This window comes from Neoarius graeffei, chromosome 21 (assembly GCF_027579695.1).
Source record: "Neoarius graeffei isolate fNeoGra1 chromosome 21, fNeoGra1.pri, whole genome shotgun sequence".
Taxonomy (NCBI): domain Eukaryota; kingdom Metazoa; phylum Chordata; class Actinopteri; order Siluriformes; family Ariidae; genus Neoarius; species Neoarius graeffei.
In genome coordinates, this window is record NC_083589.1 from 40061385 (window position 1) to 40078792 (window position 17408).

Below are 17408 nucleotides of genomic sequence, written 5' to 3' on the forward strand. Positions count from 1 at the left end.
AGGTTCGGTATTGGGACCTAAGTTATTTATACTTTATTTGAATGATATTTGTATCGTATTTAATAAGTTGAAATTTATTGCATTTGCGGATGATACAAATTTATTTTGTTTAGGACCAGTTATTAAAGAATTGTTGACAACAGTAGAAAAGGAGTTGATCAGGTTAAAAGAATGGTTTGATATCAATAAGTTAGCATTAAATGAAAATAAAACAATGTATAGTATATGGTGGGGTTAGGGCAAATTGTGAAATTCAATTAATCCTAAATGGAGTTGAAATTGAAAGAGTATATGAAACTAAACTCTTGGGAGTAATTTTAGATCATAAATTCAGTTGGAAGCCACATATAGAATATATAAAACAGAAATTATCTAAAACTATTGGTATTATTTACAAAACAAGTGATTTTTTGAACAAGAAATGTCTGCGTATATTGTATTTCTCACTTATAATGCCATATCTATCATATTGTGTTGAGGTTTGGGGAAATACATATAGAACATATATAGACCCTATAATTAAACTCGAGAAAAGAGTTATCAGAATAATAAATAAAGCTTCCTATTGTGAAACCACTAATAAACTATTTATAGTCTTGTACCTTAAAATTCTTAGATATTATATACTTAAAACCATTAGAAATGCTATTTTGAGTAAAGAATAAAAGTCTTCCCACCTGTATTAAAACATTTTTAAATTAAGAGAAAAAATGATAATTTAAGAGGGTTGGGTGTCTTTGAAAGAGGTAATGTGAGAACTAATGTTAAATACAGATGTGTTTCATTTTTGAGAGTTATATTGTGGAATGGACTTAGTGATGATTTGAAATTGTGTAGATCGCCGAGTTTAAAAAAAAAAATTGAAAGGTAAAATAATTAAGGATTACAGTTTAAAATGATTGACGTGAAATGATTAAGAATAATAATTTAGAGTAATTTTTTTCCCTTGTATTACTGATATTCTGGGTTATTTTATGGATTGTACAGGATTGGCAAAAATAAGCCTTGGCTTCACCCTATTCCTTTTTCGGTTACAGAGTTTGTTAAATTTTTTTGTGAGAAAATGTTTAGTGTAAGCATGTAGAATAATTTGTCAGTTGAGTGCACAAAATTTAAGTTTTGTTCTGTAGATTGTAACCGAAATAAACCATTCATTCATTCAAAAATAAAAAAGACAGCTGTGTAAAGAAACGGCGCCATCAGAGCAGACCTGACTGAATTAATGAGTACATATAGGGAACAAAAAGTTAATCATCCACTGTGAACCTTGGCTGATTACATTTTACAGGATTAACAAACAGGAATTTACACAAAAGACTGTTCTATTTTTATGGAAAAGTTGCCTATAATTTCAGGTATTTACAAACATTACTATCATCTATAATCTTTATACACAGCTATATAAGCATAAGAAGGCAACTTGGAAAACTAAGCATGCTTTAGCTAATCGGCATTTTATTTTTGTTAAATTACTGATTTATTTAGGATTAAAATATCCAGCAGTTATTAACGCAATCTCAGCACAGCCTCTGTAGCGTTTGTGTTTTCAATGGACCGACAAACTAATTATAATGTAAGCGAATCATTAAGATGAGCTGAGAACCGCGTACAGCGTAGCACTGAATGGACCGTACGGTAACCGCGTACAGCGTAGCACTGAATGGACCGTACGGTAAACGCGTACAGCGTAGCACTGAATGGACCGTACGGTAGCCGCGTACAGCGTAGCACTGAATGGACCGTACGGTAACCGCGTACAGCGTAGCACTGAATGGACCGTACGGTAACCGCGTACAGCGTAGCACTGAATGGACCGTACGGTAACCGCGTACAGCGTAGCACTGAATGGACCGTACGGTAACCGCGTACAGCGTAGCACTGAATGGACCGTACGGTAAACGCGTACAGCGTAGCACTGAACTGTAAAATGCATTTACCCAGTTTACAGAGACAGCCTTTTTGGTAATGTATTCCAGTAGAGTAGAGGGTTCTTTGTGCTTGTTGTGCTGGGATTTAGTGTTGCAAATCAATTTACTATAGTGTACACAGTTTATTGTTTACCCAATATACCACAGGGGTGTTAAATTCTCAATTTTTTGTTCAGGGGGTGCCGATACTTTTATAAACATTTAACAGCAGTTCAGCTGCAGGGCAGATAACGGTTTGTTAATGCACTCCTTCAAGTAAGTCACTTGTATAGCAACCGCTTATTCACAGCGTCTTGTATAGCAGACATGCTACATAAGGCTAATAGTAATAAACTGCTTAAAAATTACATTTTTTTTCCCCTGAGCGTCAGAAAAAGCACTGCACCCGATGACCTTTTTTTTTTTCCTTCCCCACAGTACTCCACCATTTTTGTGCGGCCAGTCCGAACACTTCGAGTCAAAAATCTCTGAGCTTTTCAGAAATTGCACTGGTGTCATCTCTGCTGCTCATTTTCAGGCAGCCAGTCATACGGTCACTCCTGTTCAGGCAATTAATCATACGGTGGGTGGAGTGTTGACATGTTTCAAAATATTTTTGTCATAGAAACAAAACTGACGCTCCCCAGCGTGGTGCTAGAGCTTTTCTAACAAAAAAAAAAAAAATGCTATAGCCACACACCCTTAAACTTTAAATAAGCATTTCATGACACAAAATTTTGTTATAATCAACAGTTATTCTATCCACAATCACTCTGATTGTGGACTCTACCACTAGGATATCAGCTCATACACCATGAGTAGAGAACACCAAAATGGCGGATCGTGTTGCTGAACCAACCGAGGACAAAATAAAAACTCTACTCGAAAACAAAACCCCCAAAAAATGAAAGTATTTGATGGTAAGAACGTATCTTTTTATTTTTCAAGAATTATCATTACTGTCGTATTTTTCACAAATTGCTGCTGTCATTTTGCCCGTTTTGTTTACATCTCATCTCATCTCATTATCTGTAGCCGCTTTATCCTGTTCTACAGGGTCGCAGGCAAGCTGGAGCCTATCCCAGCTGACTACGGGCGAAAGGCGGGGTACACCCTCGACAAGTCGCCAGGTCATCACAGGGCCGACACATAGACACAGACAACCATTCACACTCACATTCACACCTACGGTCAATTTAGAGTCACCAGTTAACCTAACCTGCATGTCTTTGGACTGTGGGGGAAACCGGAGCACCCGGAGGAAACCCACGTGGACACGGGGAGAACATGCAAACTCCACACAGAAAGGCCCTCGCCGGCCACGGGGCTCGAACCCGGACCTTCTTGCTGTGAGGCGACAGCGCTAACCACTACACCACCGCGCCGCCCGTTTGTTTACATTCGAAGCGGAAATTATTTTGTCGGACGTTTTGTGTAGAGGTTTTATTTATTGAATTTGTTAAAAATAAAAATACTGTTTCTCAAAATCCAGTGAATGTGGACAGAATAAAACAGTTATTCCACTCAATGCCATCGTACATGGCTTATAGCCGACTTGGTGCTACACGCATCATCGGCTATCAGCTCATATACAACTCGATTTTGTGGAATAACTCTTAATTTTTTTATTCCATAATGGTATATGGGGGCGGCATGGTGGTGTAGTGGTTAGCGCTGCTGCCTCACAGCAAGAAGGTCCGGGTTCGAGCCCCGTGGCCGGCGAGGGCCTTTCTGTGTGGAGTTTGCATGTTCTCCCCGTGTCCGCGTGGGTTTCCTCCGGGTGCTCCGGTTTCCCCCACAGTCCAAAGACATGCAGGTTAGGTTAACTGGTGACTCTAAATTGACTGTAGGTGTGAATGTGAGTGTGAATGGTTGTCTGTGTCTATGTGTCAGCCCTGTGATGACCTGGCGACTTGTCCAGGGTGTACACCGCCTTTCGCCCGTAGTCAGCTGGGATAGGCTCCAGCTCGCCTGCGACCCTGTAGAACAGGATAAAGCGGCTAGAGATAATGAGATGAGATGGTATATGGGTAAACAATAAGCTGGACACTCCGATAGTAAATTGACTTGCAAACCCGAATCCTAGCACTGTCAAGCTGGGCCCATAACGAAAAAATGTATACCGTAATTGTTGATATGGAAAAGTTTGTGCAAGATGTTTGTTTAACATAACAAGGAGTCCCAGGCATCAGCACTTTGGAACAGTCAGTAAGTTTTCCATCATTAGAGAGTTTTCAGGATAGAAGGTTTTTTTTCCTGGTTTGTCAGTAACATGACAAACTGATATATATATTTTTTGGTCGTCTTAAATTTAAGAAAGAGGGGAAAGAAAGAGAGGCTGTGGATGGAGCAGTTGTGTATAGCTGCTATAAAGAAAGTGAGAACAAGAACTTGTTTTTTGGATGTTAATATTAAATAACTATAAATGGATAAAAATCACATCATTAATACACTGAAAATGATAAACATGTGCTAAGTGGAATAAACCTCCACAAGACCTGCAGTCATAAGAAAATAATCAACTTTGGTGTGGTCACAACTTTCAGCACCAAATCACGCTACTTTTAAAGGATTTGGGTATCTCAGAATATTCTTACCAGAGGAAGAGAAATTCTTGATTATTTTCCGCATTATAACCGCATGCGCAGCTATGCTTTATTCCATTTTGACTGACACTTCTGCCTTTTGTTTGCACCTTTATCCTTCTCTCAACACGTTTCAGGATCCATCCCAAGCAGCTGATTATGAAGAGCATCTCCTGAGATGTTCAGAAAGCTTCGATGAAGATTTCTAGCCAGTTCCTTCAACCTTCGTTACGGTTACTTTCCATTTTATTCAGCAGTGAATTGTTGCACAGCCAGTAGATTCATATGAATTTTATTCTTAAAAAACAAACGAAACATATTCTGTTCAGTCTGGCTTCTTGTCATGTGTTTAAGGATGTTTCTGTAAGCCATGAGAGTTCCAACGTTCTCTTATTATTCATGTGTTTTAAATAAATAACACCAAGACAAGATGAGCAGTTACAAATTGTGTTTGCAGTGCTAGTCGTCACCTCTACTTAGATTTCTCAGCATGGTCTCTCATTAGTCGGCATCTGCACTGCTGTGAATGTAAACGTTAGATCCAGCGTGGCTGCTAGATTAGATATCTGCAGTCTGCCCGTGACCAACCTCGCCTCTGTTATTATTAATACACTTTGCTGACAATTGTAGAATGATAATCATTGTGATAATCCAATTTCAGTGCCCGATTCTGACTAAAAATCTCTCCTCTTTAATCTTACATCTTTCCTCATGCTGGAGTAAGATGCTCCAAAATACCAGAAGAAAAATTCTTTTCCAGATTTATTTTATTCAGGTAGCAGAAAATCTGTCACTCTCGGATACATAGGTTTAGTCACACACACGCGCACGCTCCCCAACCCTGTCTGCACACGTTAAAAACTGAAGTACACACAAAGTTTGATTACTTTTTTCAGCAGCCATGCTCCTACCTCAGACCTGTCAACCTTCACATATTCTGCATGGGTGCTTTTAACACCACAGCATACTCCTACTGTTCACTCAAAATTATGCCATGAGTCATCTTCTCCCAGAAACCCCCCCCCCACACACACACAGAATTATGGCCGAAAAATGTTGACCTTAAACAAGAGAGATGAAACCGGTATAGCAGGGCTATTCAAATACATTTGCAGGGGGGCCAAACTAGAAAATTACAAAATTTGTGAGGGCCAGACAGACAATTGACATAAAATTGATATCAGCTAAAGGCAATTAAAATATACTATACTAAGGTACATAATATATGAAATAAAATGAAAAATGGTACTTTTTTTTAATAAATGAGGACATGTTGTCTTTCAGGGCGGCACGGTGGTGTAAGTGGTTAGCACTGTCACCTCACAACAAGAAGGTTCTGGGTTCGAGCCCACAACCTTTCTGTGTGGAGTTTGCATGTTCTCCCCGTGTCCGCGTGGGTTTCCTCCGGGTGCTCCGGTTTCCCCCACAGTCCAAAGACATGCAGGTTAGGTTAACTGGTGACTCTAAATTGACTGTAGGTGTGAATGTGAGTGTGAATGGTTGTCTGTGTCTATGTGTCAGCCCTGTGATGACCTGGCGACTTGTCCAGGGTGTACCCCGCCTTTCGCCCGTAGTCAGCTGGGATAGGCTCCAGCTTGCTTGCGACCCTGTAGAACAGGATAAAGCGGCTACAGATGATGATGAGATGAGATGTTGTCTTTCATTTTTTGGTCAACAATCATTTTGTCAGCAACCGCCAGCATGCAGTCTTTAATAGTTTCCGACTCGGTGAAAGGTCTTTTTTTTTTTTTTCTTGTCAGTATCCACGCCACTCGTAGAGATGCAATAAAAGCTCTCTCTTGTTCTGTGCAAAAGCCACCAATTGCACGCTGACTTTGTTCAAAAGAAGTTACCAGTCTGTCTATTCTCCTTCGTCTCTTCTCGGAGCCCTCTCGGTATTGCTCAGAAAATGAAGCATGTTTTGTTGTAAAATGTCTCTTCACGTTGTACTCTTTGGCCACAGCTACAGATTCGTTGCACAATAAACACACAGGTCTATCGCTTGCCGTAGTTGGCAAAGTAAATAAGTACTTTTCAGTCCATTCGCTTTGAAATTTATGTTTTTCTCTGTCAACTTTGCGATGTTGCTTGGACAGGGCCATGTTGCCACTGCTGGAGCTGCATGGAGTGTCACATCGCGAGAATAGGCGAGAATGAGTGTTTGCCACCATGGAGACGACCTGTACTCTGGTCTGTGCCAGAGCGGTAGAGAAAACTGTGCACCGCGGCAGATACGTAGATACGTTTTTTGTTTTGCTTTAAAAAATCTGCCGCGGGCCGGATTAAATTTCAATCGGGCCAATTTCGCCCCCGGGCTGCTATTTGAATAGGCCTGTGGTATAGAGTGAAGTCTCAAATCTCACACTGTACAAATAATGTTAATTATAAAGTAATTTTAAAAAATGCTAATTTTTTCCCTCCCCCCTCTCCTGTGCCAGTTATCACAGATGCATTCAAAAACATTTCAACAGTGGAAAAAGTCAGCCATGTCGAACCATTTCACTTTATCTACAAGGAACATAAATACAAGTGAGAACAGGAACTACTACAGCTCACGATGCTTTGCGATGAGTTATTGATGAAAATGAGGCGCCGTTTGGTGGCGATGTTTCCCTGAGCTTCGGGAAGTATTCCCAAACCCATCTGTGAGTCTTTGCCACTTAGTTCACCGACAAAAACATCGCCACCAAATTTCAATGCACGCACTGAAATTTTTCGCAACGTTTTTGGCCACTCACGAGGCGGAGACGCATGAAAAAACAACTCGCGAAGCTTGGAGAACATTCGCCATGCGTCGCATGATTGGTGGCCATGCTACCAATTTTTCATCAAGTATTCCCTCATGTCGTCTGAGGGAGTTTTTCCTTGCCACCGTCGCCACAGGCGTGCTCATTGGGGATAGATTAGGGATAAAATTAGCGCATATTTTAAGTCGTTCAAATTCTGTAACGCTGCTTTGTGACAATGTTTATTGTTAAAAGCGCTATACAAATAAACTTGACTTGACTATTCACAAACCCATTGCGAGCTGTAGTCTGACCAGGGTCTAAACCAGGGGTCACCAAACTTTTTTCTCTGGGGGCCACATTGTCGTTCCTGACTGTGATGGGGGGCCGGGTCGGGTCAGCTATATCACATAGAATTGTATGACCCAGACAAATATGAGCACCAGCAGGCCTCATTGTGTAGTAGAGATTACTAGCCTGGCACGGCCATCCCCACTACTATATCCACACTACTATATCAACACTTGATTCCTGGCACATGTTTATCTTTACTAGTGGTTTGCAAAAGTAGTAATCAAGTCTTCACACTTTGTTTTAATTTGAAATACCACTGATATTCCATTTATTTATTTTCTAATAAAAATAATATCAAAGCTGTCAAGGTAAGAAACATCTGCCCATTTGAAGTGATTGACACTGGCAAAGGTGAGTGGAAAATTATAAATTGTAGGTAGGCCTGTTGATATTATTAATAATATAAATAATAATAGTATGCAGCACTTAATAAAGGTCAAATAAATAGGCCTATAAAATAAATACATTTTAAAAAACAGTGAAATTATAATAATATGAGCAATAGATCAATAGATCACAGCAGTTGTGCTGTGTCCTGCACGTCATTGCTCTCATCCATGGCCAAAGCAAAAAACTCGAATTCTGACGCTTTCTCATTCAGCTGGTCATACACGTTGTCCCCCAAATCTTCGGTTCGCCTGGTCATAGTAGGTGCGGAGAGACTCACCGCGTTGAGCGCATCCTTCTTGTCGGGACACGCCTCCTCGGCCACAGCAAGCATGCATACTTTAACAAAGTCCCCATCAGTAAACGGCTTTCCATGGGTAGCTAGTAGGTGAGCTACCTTATAGCGAGCTCGGACAGCAGCCTGGTGGATCTGGGTTTGGTGAAGGAATACATTCTGTTGTGCAGCCAGTCCGCATTTCATCCTCCGAATCCTGTCTTCTCTTGTTTGCCCTCGCAAACTAGCATACTCTTTGTGGCGGGTTTCGTAGTGACGACGCAGATTATATTCTTTGAAAACCGGCACACTTTCTTTACATACAAGATAAACTACACGGTCCTTACACTGAACGAAAAAATAATCGGTGGTCCACTGTTCTTTAAAAACTCTGCACTCTCTGTCAGCTTTTCGCTTACCGCTAGCCATTTTGCTGTCCTGAACACTGACAGTTCTCTGCGCGTGCGCTGCCTGTCACTGCTTGATCGCGAGCATATGACGAAAATTCTGAAAATATGAATAGTTCATTTTATAACTAAATATCAATTTTAATTGATAAAATCAACAAAATACAAGATGCAGACATGTTGTTATTTGCCAAAAAGCAATTTAAAAAAATAGGCCATGACCACTTTTGGGGATTGCCTCATAAGGCCGGTTCAGGTGATGGGGGGCAGAGGGGCTGGGGGGCCGGTCAAAGGGGGGTGGCGGGCCGGATCTGGCCTGCGGGCCGTAGTTTGGTGACCCCTGGTCTAAACCAATAAAACATCAATAAAAAAAAAAAAAATTCCGTATCCGCTAAGAAGAATGGGGCTAGAATTTGTTCAATTCAAACGTCCATTTTCATAGTCAATTCCATTATTATTCTTAATATCTCACATTTGCAGTTGTGTAAATTAGGATTTCTTTCATTCAAACACACCATAAATGAAGGAATTTCCACATCACGTAATAAGATACCAAGACCTTAATCTTAGGGTTAGAGGAGAAAAGTGCAAACTCGCCCTGGCAAATACTGAACAATTATTTGTCCATCATATCCTGGCACTGGCAGTTGCCTCACATCGTAAATGACACTGTGTGTATGATGTTTTAACAACACTTCTGTTGTTAACCCAGATGGGGATGGGTTCCCTTTTGGGTCTGGTTCCTCTCTGGGTTTCTTCCTCGTGTCGTCTGAGGGAGTTTCTTCCTTGCCGCCGTCGCCACGGGCTTGCTCGCTGGGGATAAAATTGGCTCATGTTTAAAGTCATTCAAATTCTGTAAAGCTGCTTTGCGACAATGTCTCTTGTTAAAAGCACTATATAAATAAACTTGACTTAACCCCCCCAGGTTTCCAAACCTTTTGACTCAAACTTGGAGTTAGTGCATTTCTGTTAGCTGCGAGAAATGTAAATGTGGTACTTCCATAGAACAGTGACACCAAAACATTAAAATCAGAGTGAGCAGAGAAATATGAAGTCATACAGTAAAATACTGAAAAAAGGAACTCAGATTTACACATACACGATCTGGGGCTTTCATCTGTGTCTGGATTGTCAACGCTGATAGCCTGACATTGTCCATCATCACAAGAGTTCCTCCGTATTGGGTGTGGTCTTTAGCCCATCTGAGCTCTAACAGGAAAAGTGATTCCATAAAGGTGGAAGGCATTATTTACGCTTTTTTAAAAACAACACTATGTTATATTCTCTAAAACATGTAAACATCTCATCTCATCTCATCTCATTATCTCTAGCCGCTTTATCCTTCTACAGGGTCGCAGGCAAGCTGGAGCCTATCCCAGCTGACTATGGGCGAAAGGCGGGGTACACCCTGGACAAGTCGCCAGGTCATCACAGGGCTGACACAGACACAGACAACCATTCACACTCACATTCACACCTACGGTCAATTTAGAGTCACCAGTTAACCTAACCTGCATGTCTTTGGACTGTGGGGGAAACCGGAGCACCCGGAGGAAACCCACGCGGACACGGGGAGAACATGCAAACTCCACACAGAAAGGCCCTCGCCAGCCCCGGGGCTCGAACCCAGGACCTTCTTGCTGTGAGGCGACAGCGCTAACCACTACACCACCGTGCCGCCTACATGTAAACATCATATTATTAATTCTTTACCAACTTTATCTCTCTAATCACCATCCTGACAAAAAAAGACTGGAGATCCTTTTCTCAGGTTCTACGCTGCTTACGTTTAGAGCTAACGTGTCATTCGTATGAGATCTGGTCCTGCTAAACATCATGACTGAAAGCAGTATCAGTAGATGTAGTCCAACAAACCACACTGTCCGTCTCTACAGTGGCATTTCCTCTGCTCATATTCTGTCATGTCCAGCTTACTGGAACACACATCATCCCGTATGTTTGTTGGTTTTTTTCCCCCGCTTGTCCAGTGTTTAATAACATCTCAATTCCTGTTCCTGGAGCAGATCAATCAGGGACGCTGGGTGGCTTGAATTCCTCCAGATCAACGCCATGCCTGCCATCCAACAGATAGCACACTATTGTTCTTAACAAAGCAGTGACAAAATGGTCATCATTGCAGCTTCCTGAATGACAGAATGGAAGAACACACTCCTCTGACTTACACCGAGTGTCCATTGTTACACTGTTGGGTGCATTACTGCTTACCCAGTGCACTGCTTTCCTATGTGATCTCTAATCTGAAAAGGGAAAAAGATAAGGTGACACTGCTAGCTGTTGTTGTCTGCGGTCATGTATTTGAGGGCAGCAAATCCGTAGCGGCGTGACATGTTCTGCTGAAACTCTTCTTTCAGAGTCTTGAGGCAAGCCCGGTATTGTTTATTGGAGCGGAACTTGGTGATATCAAAGCTTGGCGCGTGAGGCATGTGGATCATATAGGCGTTGGGCAGGACCACAAACTCGTATTCCTGTTGGGAAGAATGATACAATAATTAATTGAGAAATATTTTAGGAGACTCTGCTATCCAACTATTTAAATCAGTTGTATACTTCTCATCTCATCTCATTATCTGTAGCCGCTTTATCCTTCTACAGGGTCGCAGGCAAGCTGGAGCCTATCCCAGCTGACTACGGGCGAAAGGCGGGGTACACCCTGGACAAGTCGCCAGGTCATCACAGGGCTGACACATAGACACAGACAACCATTCACACTCACATTCACACCTACGGTCAATTTAGAGTCACCAGTTAACCTAACCTGCATGTCTTTGGACTGTGGGGGAAACCGGAGCACCCGGAGGAAACCCACGCGGACACGGGGAGAACATGCAAACTCCGCACAGAAAGGCCCTCGCCGGCCATGGGGCTCGAACCCGGACCTTCTTGCTGTGAGGCGACAGCGCTAACCACTACACCACCGTGCCGCCCAGTTGTATACTTACTTAAAAAATAAATAAATAAAAAAATAAGTGAAGCTGTGCTGCGTAATAGTGTTTCCATTATGTGTCAATTAATTAATGAGAGGACAGAAATGCAGATGCACTACTAAAGAATGTCAACGATGGAGACAAAGTACTTCCGTAATTCACTCTGGATAAGGGCACCCATTAAACGCTCTAACATGTAAATGTCACGTCAGTAATTTAAATGTGACTACACTGAATGAAAAAGACCCATTCATACATTTAGTCTGTTCAGAAAGTTCACAGTCTCGAAGTTTATAAACTATGGATTTAACATCATTCGATACAAAGTTTGTAAAAAAGGACATGTACATTTTGTGACATTTTAAAATGACATGGTGGATTGTAAATTAATCACAATGTAAGAAAAAAAAAAACACCAAAAAACAATAATAATAATAATAATAAAAAATAGCCGGGAGGCACAGTGGTGTAGTGGTTAGCGCTGTCGCCTCACAGCAAGAAGGTCCGGGTTCGAGCCCCGGGGCCGGCGAGGGCCTTTCTGTGTGGAGTTTGCATGTTCTCCCCGTGTCCGCGTGGGTTTCCTCCGGGTGCTCCGGTTTCCCCCACAGTCCAAAGACATGCAGGTTAGGTTAACTGGTGACTCTAAATTGAGCGTAGGTGTGAATGTGAGTGTGAATGGTTGTCTGTGTCTATGTGTCAGCCCTGTGATGACCTGGTGACTTGTCCAGGGTGTACCCCGCCTTTCGCCCGTAGTCAGCTGGGATAGGCTCCAGCTTGCCTGCGACCCTGTAGAACAGGATAAAGCAGCTACAGATAATGAGATGAGATTTATGTACTGGATGAATATACATGAAAATGTCCAATTCCCTTCTGCCGTTCTAATTACCTACCTGGCTATAGAATATTTGTACCTGAATAATGATTTACATTGTTATTTTCTCAGCCTGTTACTTAATGGAAGCAAAACCCACCACAGCAACCAAAGTGATTTTGATTCATCACTAAAAGTTTATGCTAACCATTTATGTAAGAGGGCTAACAACGTTATCAAGGACTCAACACACCCAGGTCATAAACTGTTTGTCCCCATCCCATCGGGTAAAAGATACAGGACCATCAGAACACGCACAAACAGATTGAGGAACAGCTTCTTCCCCAGAGCTTTAGCCACCGTGACCCCCCACACACCGCTAATGCACTGATCACTTTACATTCAGGACTGTAAATACACCTATTACAATTGTGCAATATCTGGCTACACTGCAATTCCCCCACTTACTTTATCTTGTATTTTATTTATATTCTTTTTATTGCTGCTGTTTTCTCTGAGTGCTGCCAAACTACATTTCGTTGTACAACTACAATAACAAAGTCTTATTTTATCTTATCTAACATGAACAATGTTAAGTAGATAGCTTAGCATTTTTGTGTTACCATGTCATTCTCTAATCTCTGACCATGATAAGTCAAAGCCATCGAGGATATTTAGATCCATCACTCAGGTGACTTTTGTGCCAAGATGAAAAACGCTAATCTACAGTGTCCTTCACGATTATTAGCACCCTTTGTAAAAGGAGGCAAATGGAGATTATACAAAGTATTAAATGCAGGGGTGCCAGTAATAGTGGCACATGCGTTTTTGTTGAAAATACACTATTTATTGTTGAGGGATTCCCCCCCCGAATAAATTTATTTTAATTGAAGGCTGGACTTCTCATTTTTATGCCTCCGCCATCATAAGGTGCAGGAGGCATTATGTTTTCGGGTTGTCCGTCTGTCCGCGCGTCCGTCCGTCCGTCCCGAAACCTTGTGAACGCGATATCTCAAAGGCTAATGAAAGGAATTTCACCAAACTTTCACCATTTGTGCGCTTTGGGACAAACATGAACTGATTAGATTTTGAAGTTAAAAGATCTAAGGTCAAGGTCACTGTGAGGTCAAGTGTCTGTCCGAAAACCTTGTGAACACAATATCTCCAAGGCGAATGAAAGGAATTTCACCAAACTTTCGCCATTTGTGCATTTGGGGACAAAGATAAACTGATTAGATTTTGAGATCAAAAGGTCTAAGGTCAAGGTCACTGTGAGGTCAAATGTCCATCCCCAAATCACAACTTAATAAGGCGTGTAGTCTACCAGGCGGAGGCATCCCCATCGACGCCGTTGGCGTCGACTCCTATCTAGTTTCATTGTGAAATGAAGCTACTTCACCAAAAATTGGATTTTTTGGTAACCCTTTTTTACTAATCTTTACAAGAGGTGCCAATAGTTGTGGAGGACAGTGCATCTCCCAGGGGCAGCGTGAAACATATAGATACCTCATTGGGCGAGTACACACACACACACACACAAAACAAAGTCACTTAGTGACATATGACACAGTATTTGCAATAAATACCCTCTTCGCTTTTCTTCTTTGGTGTTTCATGGTCTCGACCACGATGTAACCATGATCACAGCTACAAGCGACATGAAATTTGGGGAAAACTTCGTCAAAAGCTGAAATTTTTCTAACGGTTTTTACTTATTTTTATAAGGAGTGCAAATAATTGTGGACGGTAGTGTATATATTCAGCATCAGCCACTCAAGAAGACCATTAAAAAAAATTCACATGTATTTGATCATTTCATGAGAGTAACTCCTGCCGTGATCATAAAACTATCCTGTGCTCATCCGCGGACTCCTTTTCATAATATTCCCACTCTAAACATTATGTATCGCTTCAACACATGCAGTAGTGTTTGCCTTTTCTCTACAGCACTGTTTACTGCAATGATCTGCAGTTTCACTCCGCTGCTTCCCAGATGAGTGTGGTTTCCTTTGGAGTCTGGTTTCTCTCAGGGTTTCTTCCTCATGCTGTCTCAGGGAGTTTTCTTGTTTACTCGGCTTGTTCATTTATCTTTATTTCTGTTTGCTTATTTCTGTAAACGGGCTTCGTGAACAATGTCTACTGTTAAAGGCACTAGACAAATAAAATAGAAGTGAATTGAATTAATACAACCCCGATTCCAAAAAGGTTGGGACCAGGGCTGTAGCCAGCATTTTAAAATCACCGAGGACCGTGATGTGTGCGCGCGCCGAAAAATGTTCGACATATTTAAATGAAAGGGGTGATCTCACACGAGATCCATTCCTGAAATTACTTTTAATGGTGGTTGAACTGAATATCATCAGTTTTGAAAACAAAAAATCATGTATGTGGCAAGAGTAAGAATAATTTAAGCTTGTTTAATGGTTTGATCTGGCCCAAGCAATGAGGACAAAACTGCGCTGCTTCGAAAATGTAAATTTAACAGCTTCATGAAAGTGCGCTGATGGTTACCATGAAAAAAAAAACGTCTACTGCACTGCGTTCCTCCCACGAGTCGCACACTCATTCGTTTTTGTTCTTGGTCTCAGAGCCGCACGCACAAAACAGACACAGAAGACAGATTCAACATTTAACATGCTTAACAATGCACTTTTTACGGAGACGTTTTAATGTTATTCTTTATTTTTTTATCCAGTTGAATATTTAGCATACAAATGTATTTTCAGCTCTTAAAAAGGACCGAGGTCCAGACCGTGGGGGCCTCATAGCTGGCTACGGCCATGGTTGGGACGCTGTGTAAACTGTAAATAAAAACAGAATGCAATAAATTGCAAATCATGGAAACCCTGTATTTCACTGAAAATAGTACAAAGACAACATATCAAATGTTGAAACTGAGAATTTTTATTGTTTTTTTGAAAAATATATGCTCATTTTGAATTTGATGTCCGCAACACTTTTCAAAAAAGTTGCAACAAGGGCATGTTTACTGTTACACTGTGTTGCATCACGTCTACTTTTAACAACACTCTAAACGTTTGGGAACTGAGGAGACCAATTGTTGTAGTTTTGAAAGAGAAATGTCCCGTTTTTGCCTGATCTACAATTTCAGTTGCTCAACAGTTCGGGGTCTCCTTTGTCGAATTTTGCACTTCATAATGCATGAAATGTTTTAAATGAGAGACAGGTTTGGACTGCAGGCAGGCCAGTTTAGCACCTGGACTCTCTTACTAAAGAGCCATGCAGTTTTAATATGTGCAGAAAGCGGTTTGGCATTGTCTTGCTGAGAGAAGAAAGGTCTTCCCTGAAAAAGATTTTGTCTGGATGGCAGCATATTGCTCTGAAACGTGTATATATCATTCAGCATTAATGATGCCTTCCCAGATGTACAAGCTGCCCATGTCATGTGCACTAATGCACCTTCATACCATCACAGATGCTGGCTTTAGAACTGTACACTGATAAGTCAGATGGTCCCTCTCCTCTTTAGCCTGGAGGACGTGGTGTCCATGATTTCTAAAAAGAATTTCTACTTTTGATTCGTCAGACCTCGGGACAATTTTCCACTTCGCCTCAGTCCATCGGAAAAGAGCTCAGGCTGAGAGAAGGTGGTGGTGTTTCTGGATATTGTTTATATCTGGTTTTAACTTGCATTTGTGGATGCAGTAATGACCTGTTTTCACAGACGATGGTTTTCTGAAGTGTTCCTGAGCCCATACAGTGATTTCCACTACAGACACGTGTCTGCTTTTTTCAGCCTTGTCTCTTGCATACAGAGATTTCTCCAGATTCTCTGAATCTTTTAATGATATTATGTACCATTGATGTGATCCACAAATTCTTTGCAGTTTTATATTGAGGAACGTTATTCTTAAATTGTTGCACTGTTTGCCCACGCAGTCTTTCACACAGCGCTGAACCCCTCCCCATCTTTACTTCTGAGTAAAATAAAGCTGTCCCAACTTTTTTGAATTGTGTTGCTGACATCAAATTCAAAATGAGCATATATTTTTCAAAAATCAATGACATTTCTCAGCTTCAACATTTGGTATGGTGTCTTTGTACTATTTTCAATGAAATACGGTATAGTGTTTCCGTGATTTGCAAATCTTCACATTCTCTTTTTATTCATGTTTTACACAGTGGCCCAACTTTTTTGGAATTGGGGTTGTAAATGAAGGCTTTCCTTGCCCTATCGGAGGCATAAAATGATTTCCTTGTGAGAACACTAAAGTGCTAAATGGAAATAATTAGAAATTAGAAGCTGCATTTCTTTCTATCTCCCGAGTAATGATGGAGATAACATGAATATTTACACTAACTTTCTTAAGCCATGCAGACGGATATACCATATTTTCCGGACTATGCGTTGCTCCGGAGTTTAAGTCGCATCAGCCAAAAAATGCATTATGAAGACGAAAAAAACATATATACGTCGCACCGGACTATAAGTCGCAGTTTTTTGAAGGGTTATTCTATCCATAGAATCTGTGATTGTATCTGATAAGCGGCGCGTGGTTACTGCGTGACTGCATTGTTTATTTAATAAACGAACAGCTGAGCAGTGATGACGCGCCCTTTGCCCTGTAAGTAGCCTAGTCTGATTATTTTAAATATCTACTACTATCTTTAATACTATCACTATCGTTATTACTAATAGCCTATATTATTATTATAACTAATATTAGTAGCCTATTACTGATGCATTAATCAGTTTGCTTTTAGAATATTTTTACCGGTAGGGCTTATTATCGCCCCATGGCTCTTTCATCTTTGTTATTAAAGCTGTAGTCATCATCGAGGAATGTCATTCTTCATTTTTGTCGAATTTTATTTCATCAAATCAGAGGTCAAGTAGGCTATAGGTATATCATCTCCAAAGACCGGTACGGTAGTAAAAACAACTGTCTAGTGAAAAAAAAACAATAACAACCACCGCTCAGAGAAAAAAAAAACCAGGCAGAAAGTGCGCCTGCCAGTTAACGTCATATCAGATAAAAACATTAAACGTT

General features: G+C 41.0%; 2 protein-coding genes across 5 annotated transcripts in view; one reads left to right on the forward strand and one right to left on the reverse strand.

Moving 5' to 3' along the window:
- The window catches only part of LOC132870087 (stimulated by retinoic acid gene 8 protein-like), a 32177-nt gene extending 27434 nt beyond the window's left edge, over positions 1-4743 (forward strand). Inside the window, exon 9 of the mRNA XM_060903629.1 lies at positions 4630-4743. Coding sequence (XP_060759612.1) covers positions 4630-4701 — 72 coding nt within the window. The 3' untranslated portion in view covers positions 4702-4743. The remainder of the gene's footprint in view (positions 1-4629) is intronic.
- Positions 4744-5241: 498 nt separating this feature from the next.
- LOC132869735 (xylosyl- and glucuronyltransferase LARGE1) overlaps positions 5242-17408 on the reverse strand; it is a 284001-nt gene continuing 271834 nt past the window's right edge. For 2 of the 4 annotated variants that reach the window (XM_060903111.1, XM_060903108.1), the window contains exons 15-16: positions 10354-11126; positions 5242-9849 (exon numbers count right to left, since the gene is read on the reverse strand). In XM_060903111.1, coding sequence (XP_060759094.1) covers positions 10929-11126 — 198 coding nt within the window. In that variant the 3' untranslated portion in view covers positions 5242-9849; positions 10354-10928. The remainder of the gene's footprint in view (positions 9850-10353; positions 11127-17408) is intronic. The other 2 variants (XM_060903109.1, XM_060903110.1) reach the window with 2 other exon arrangements.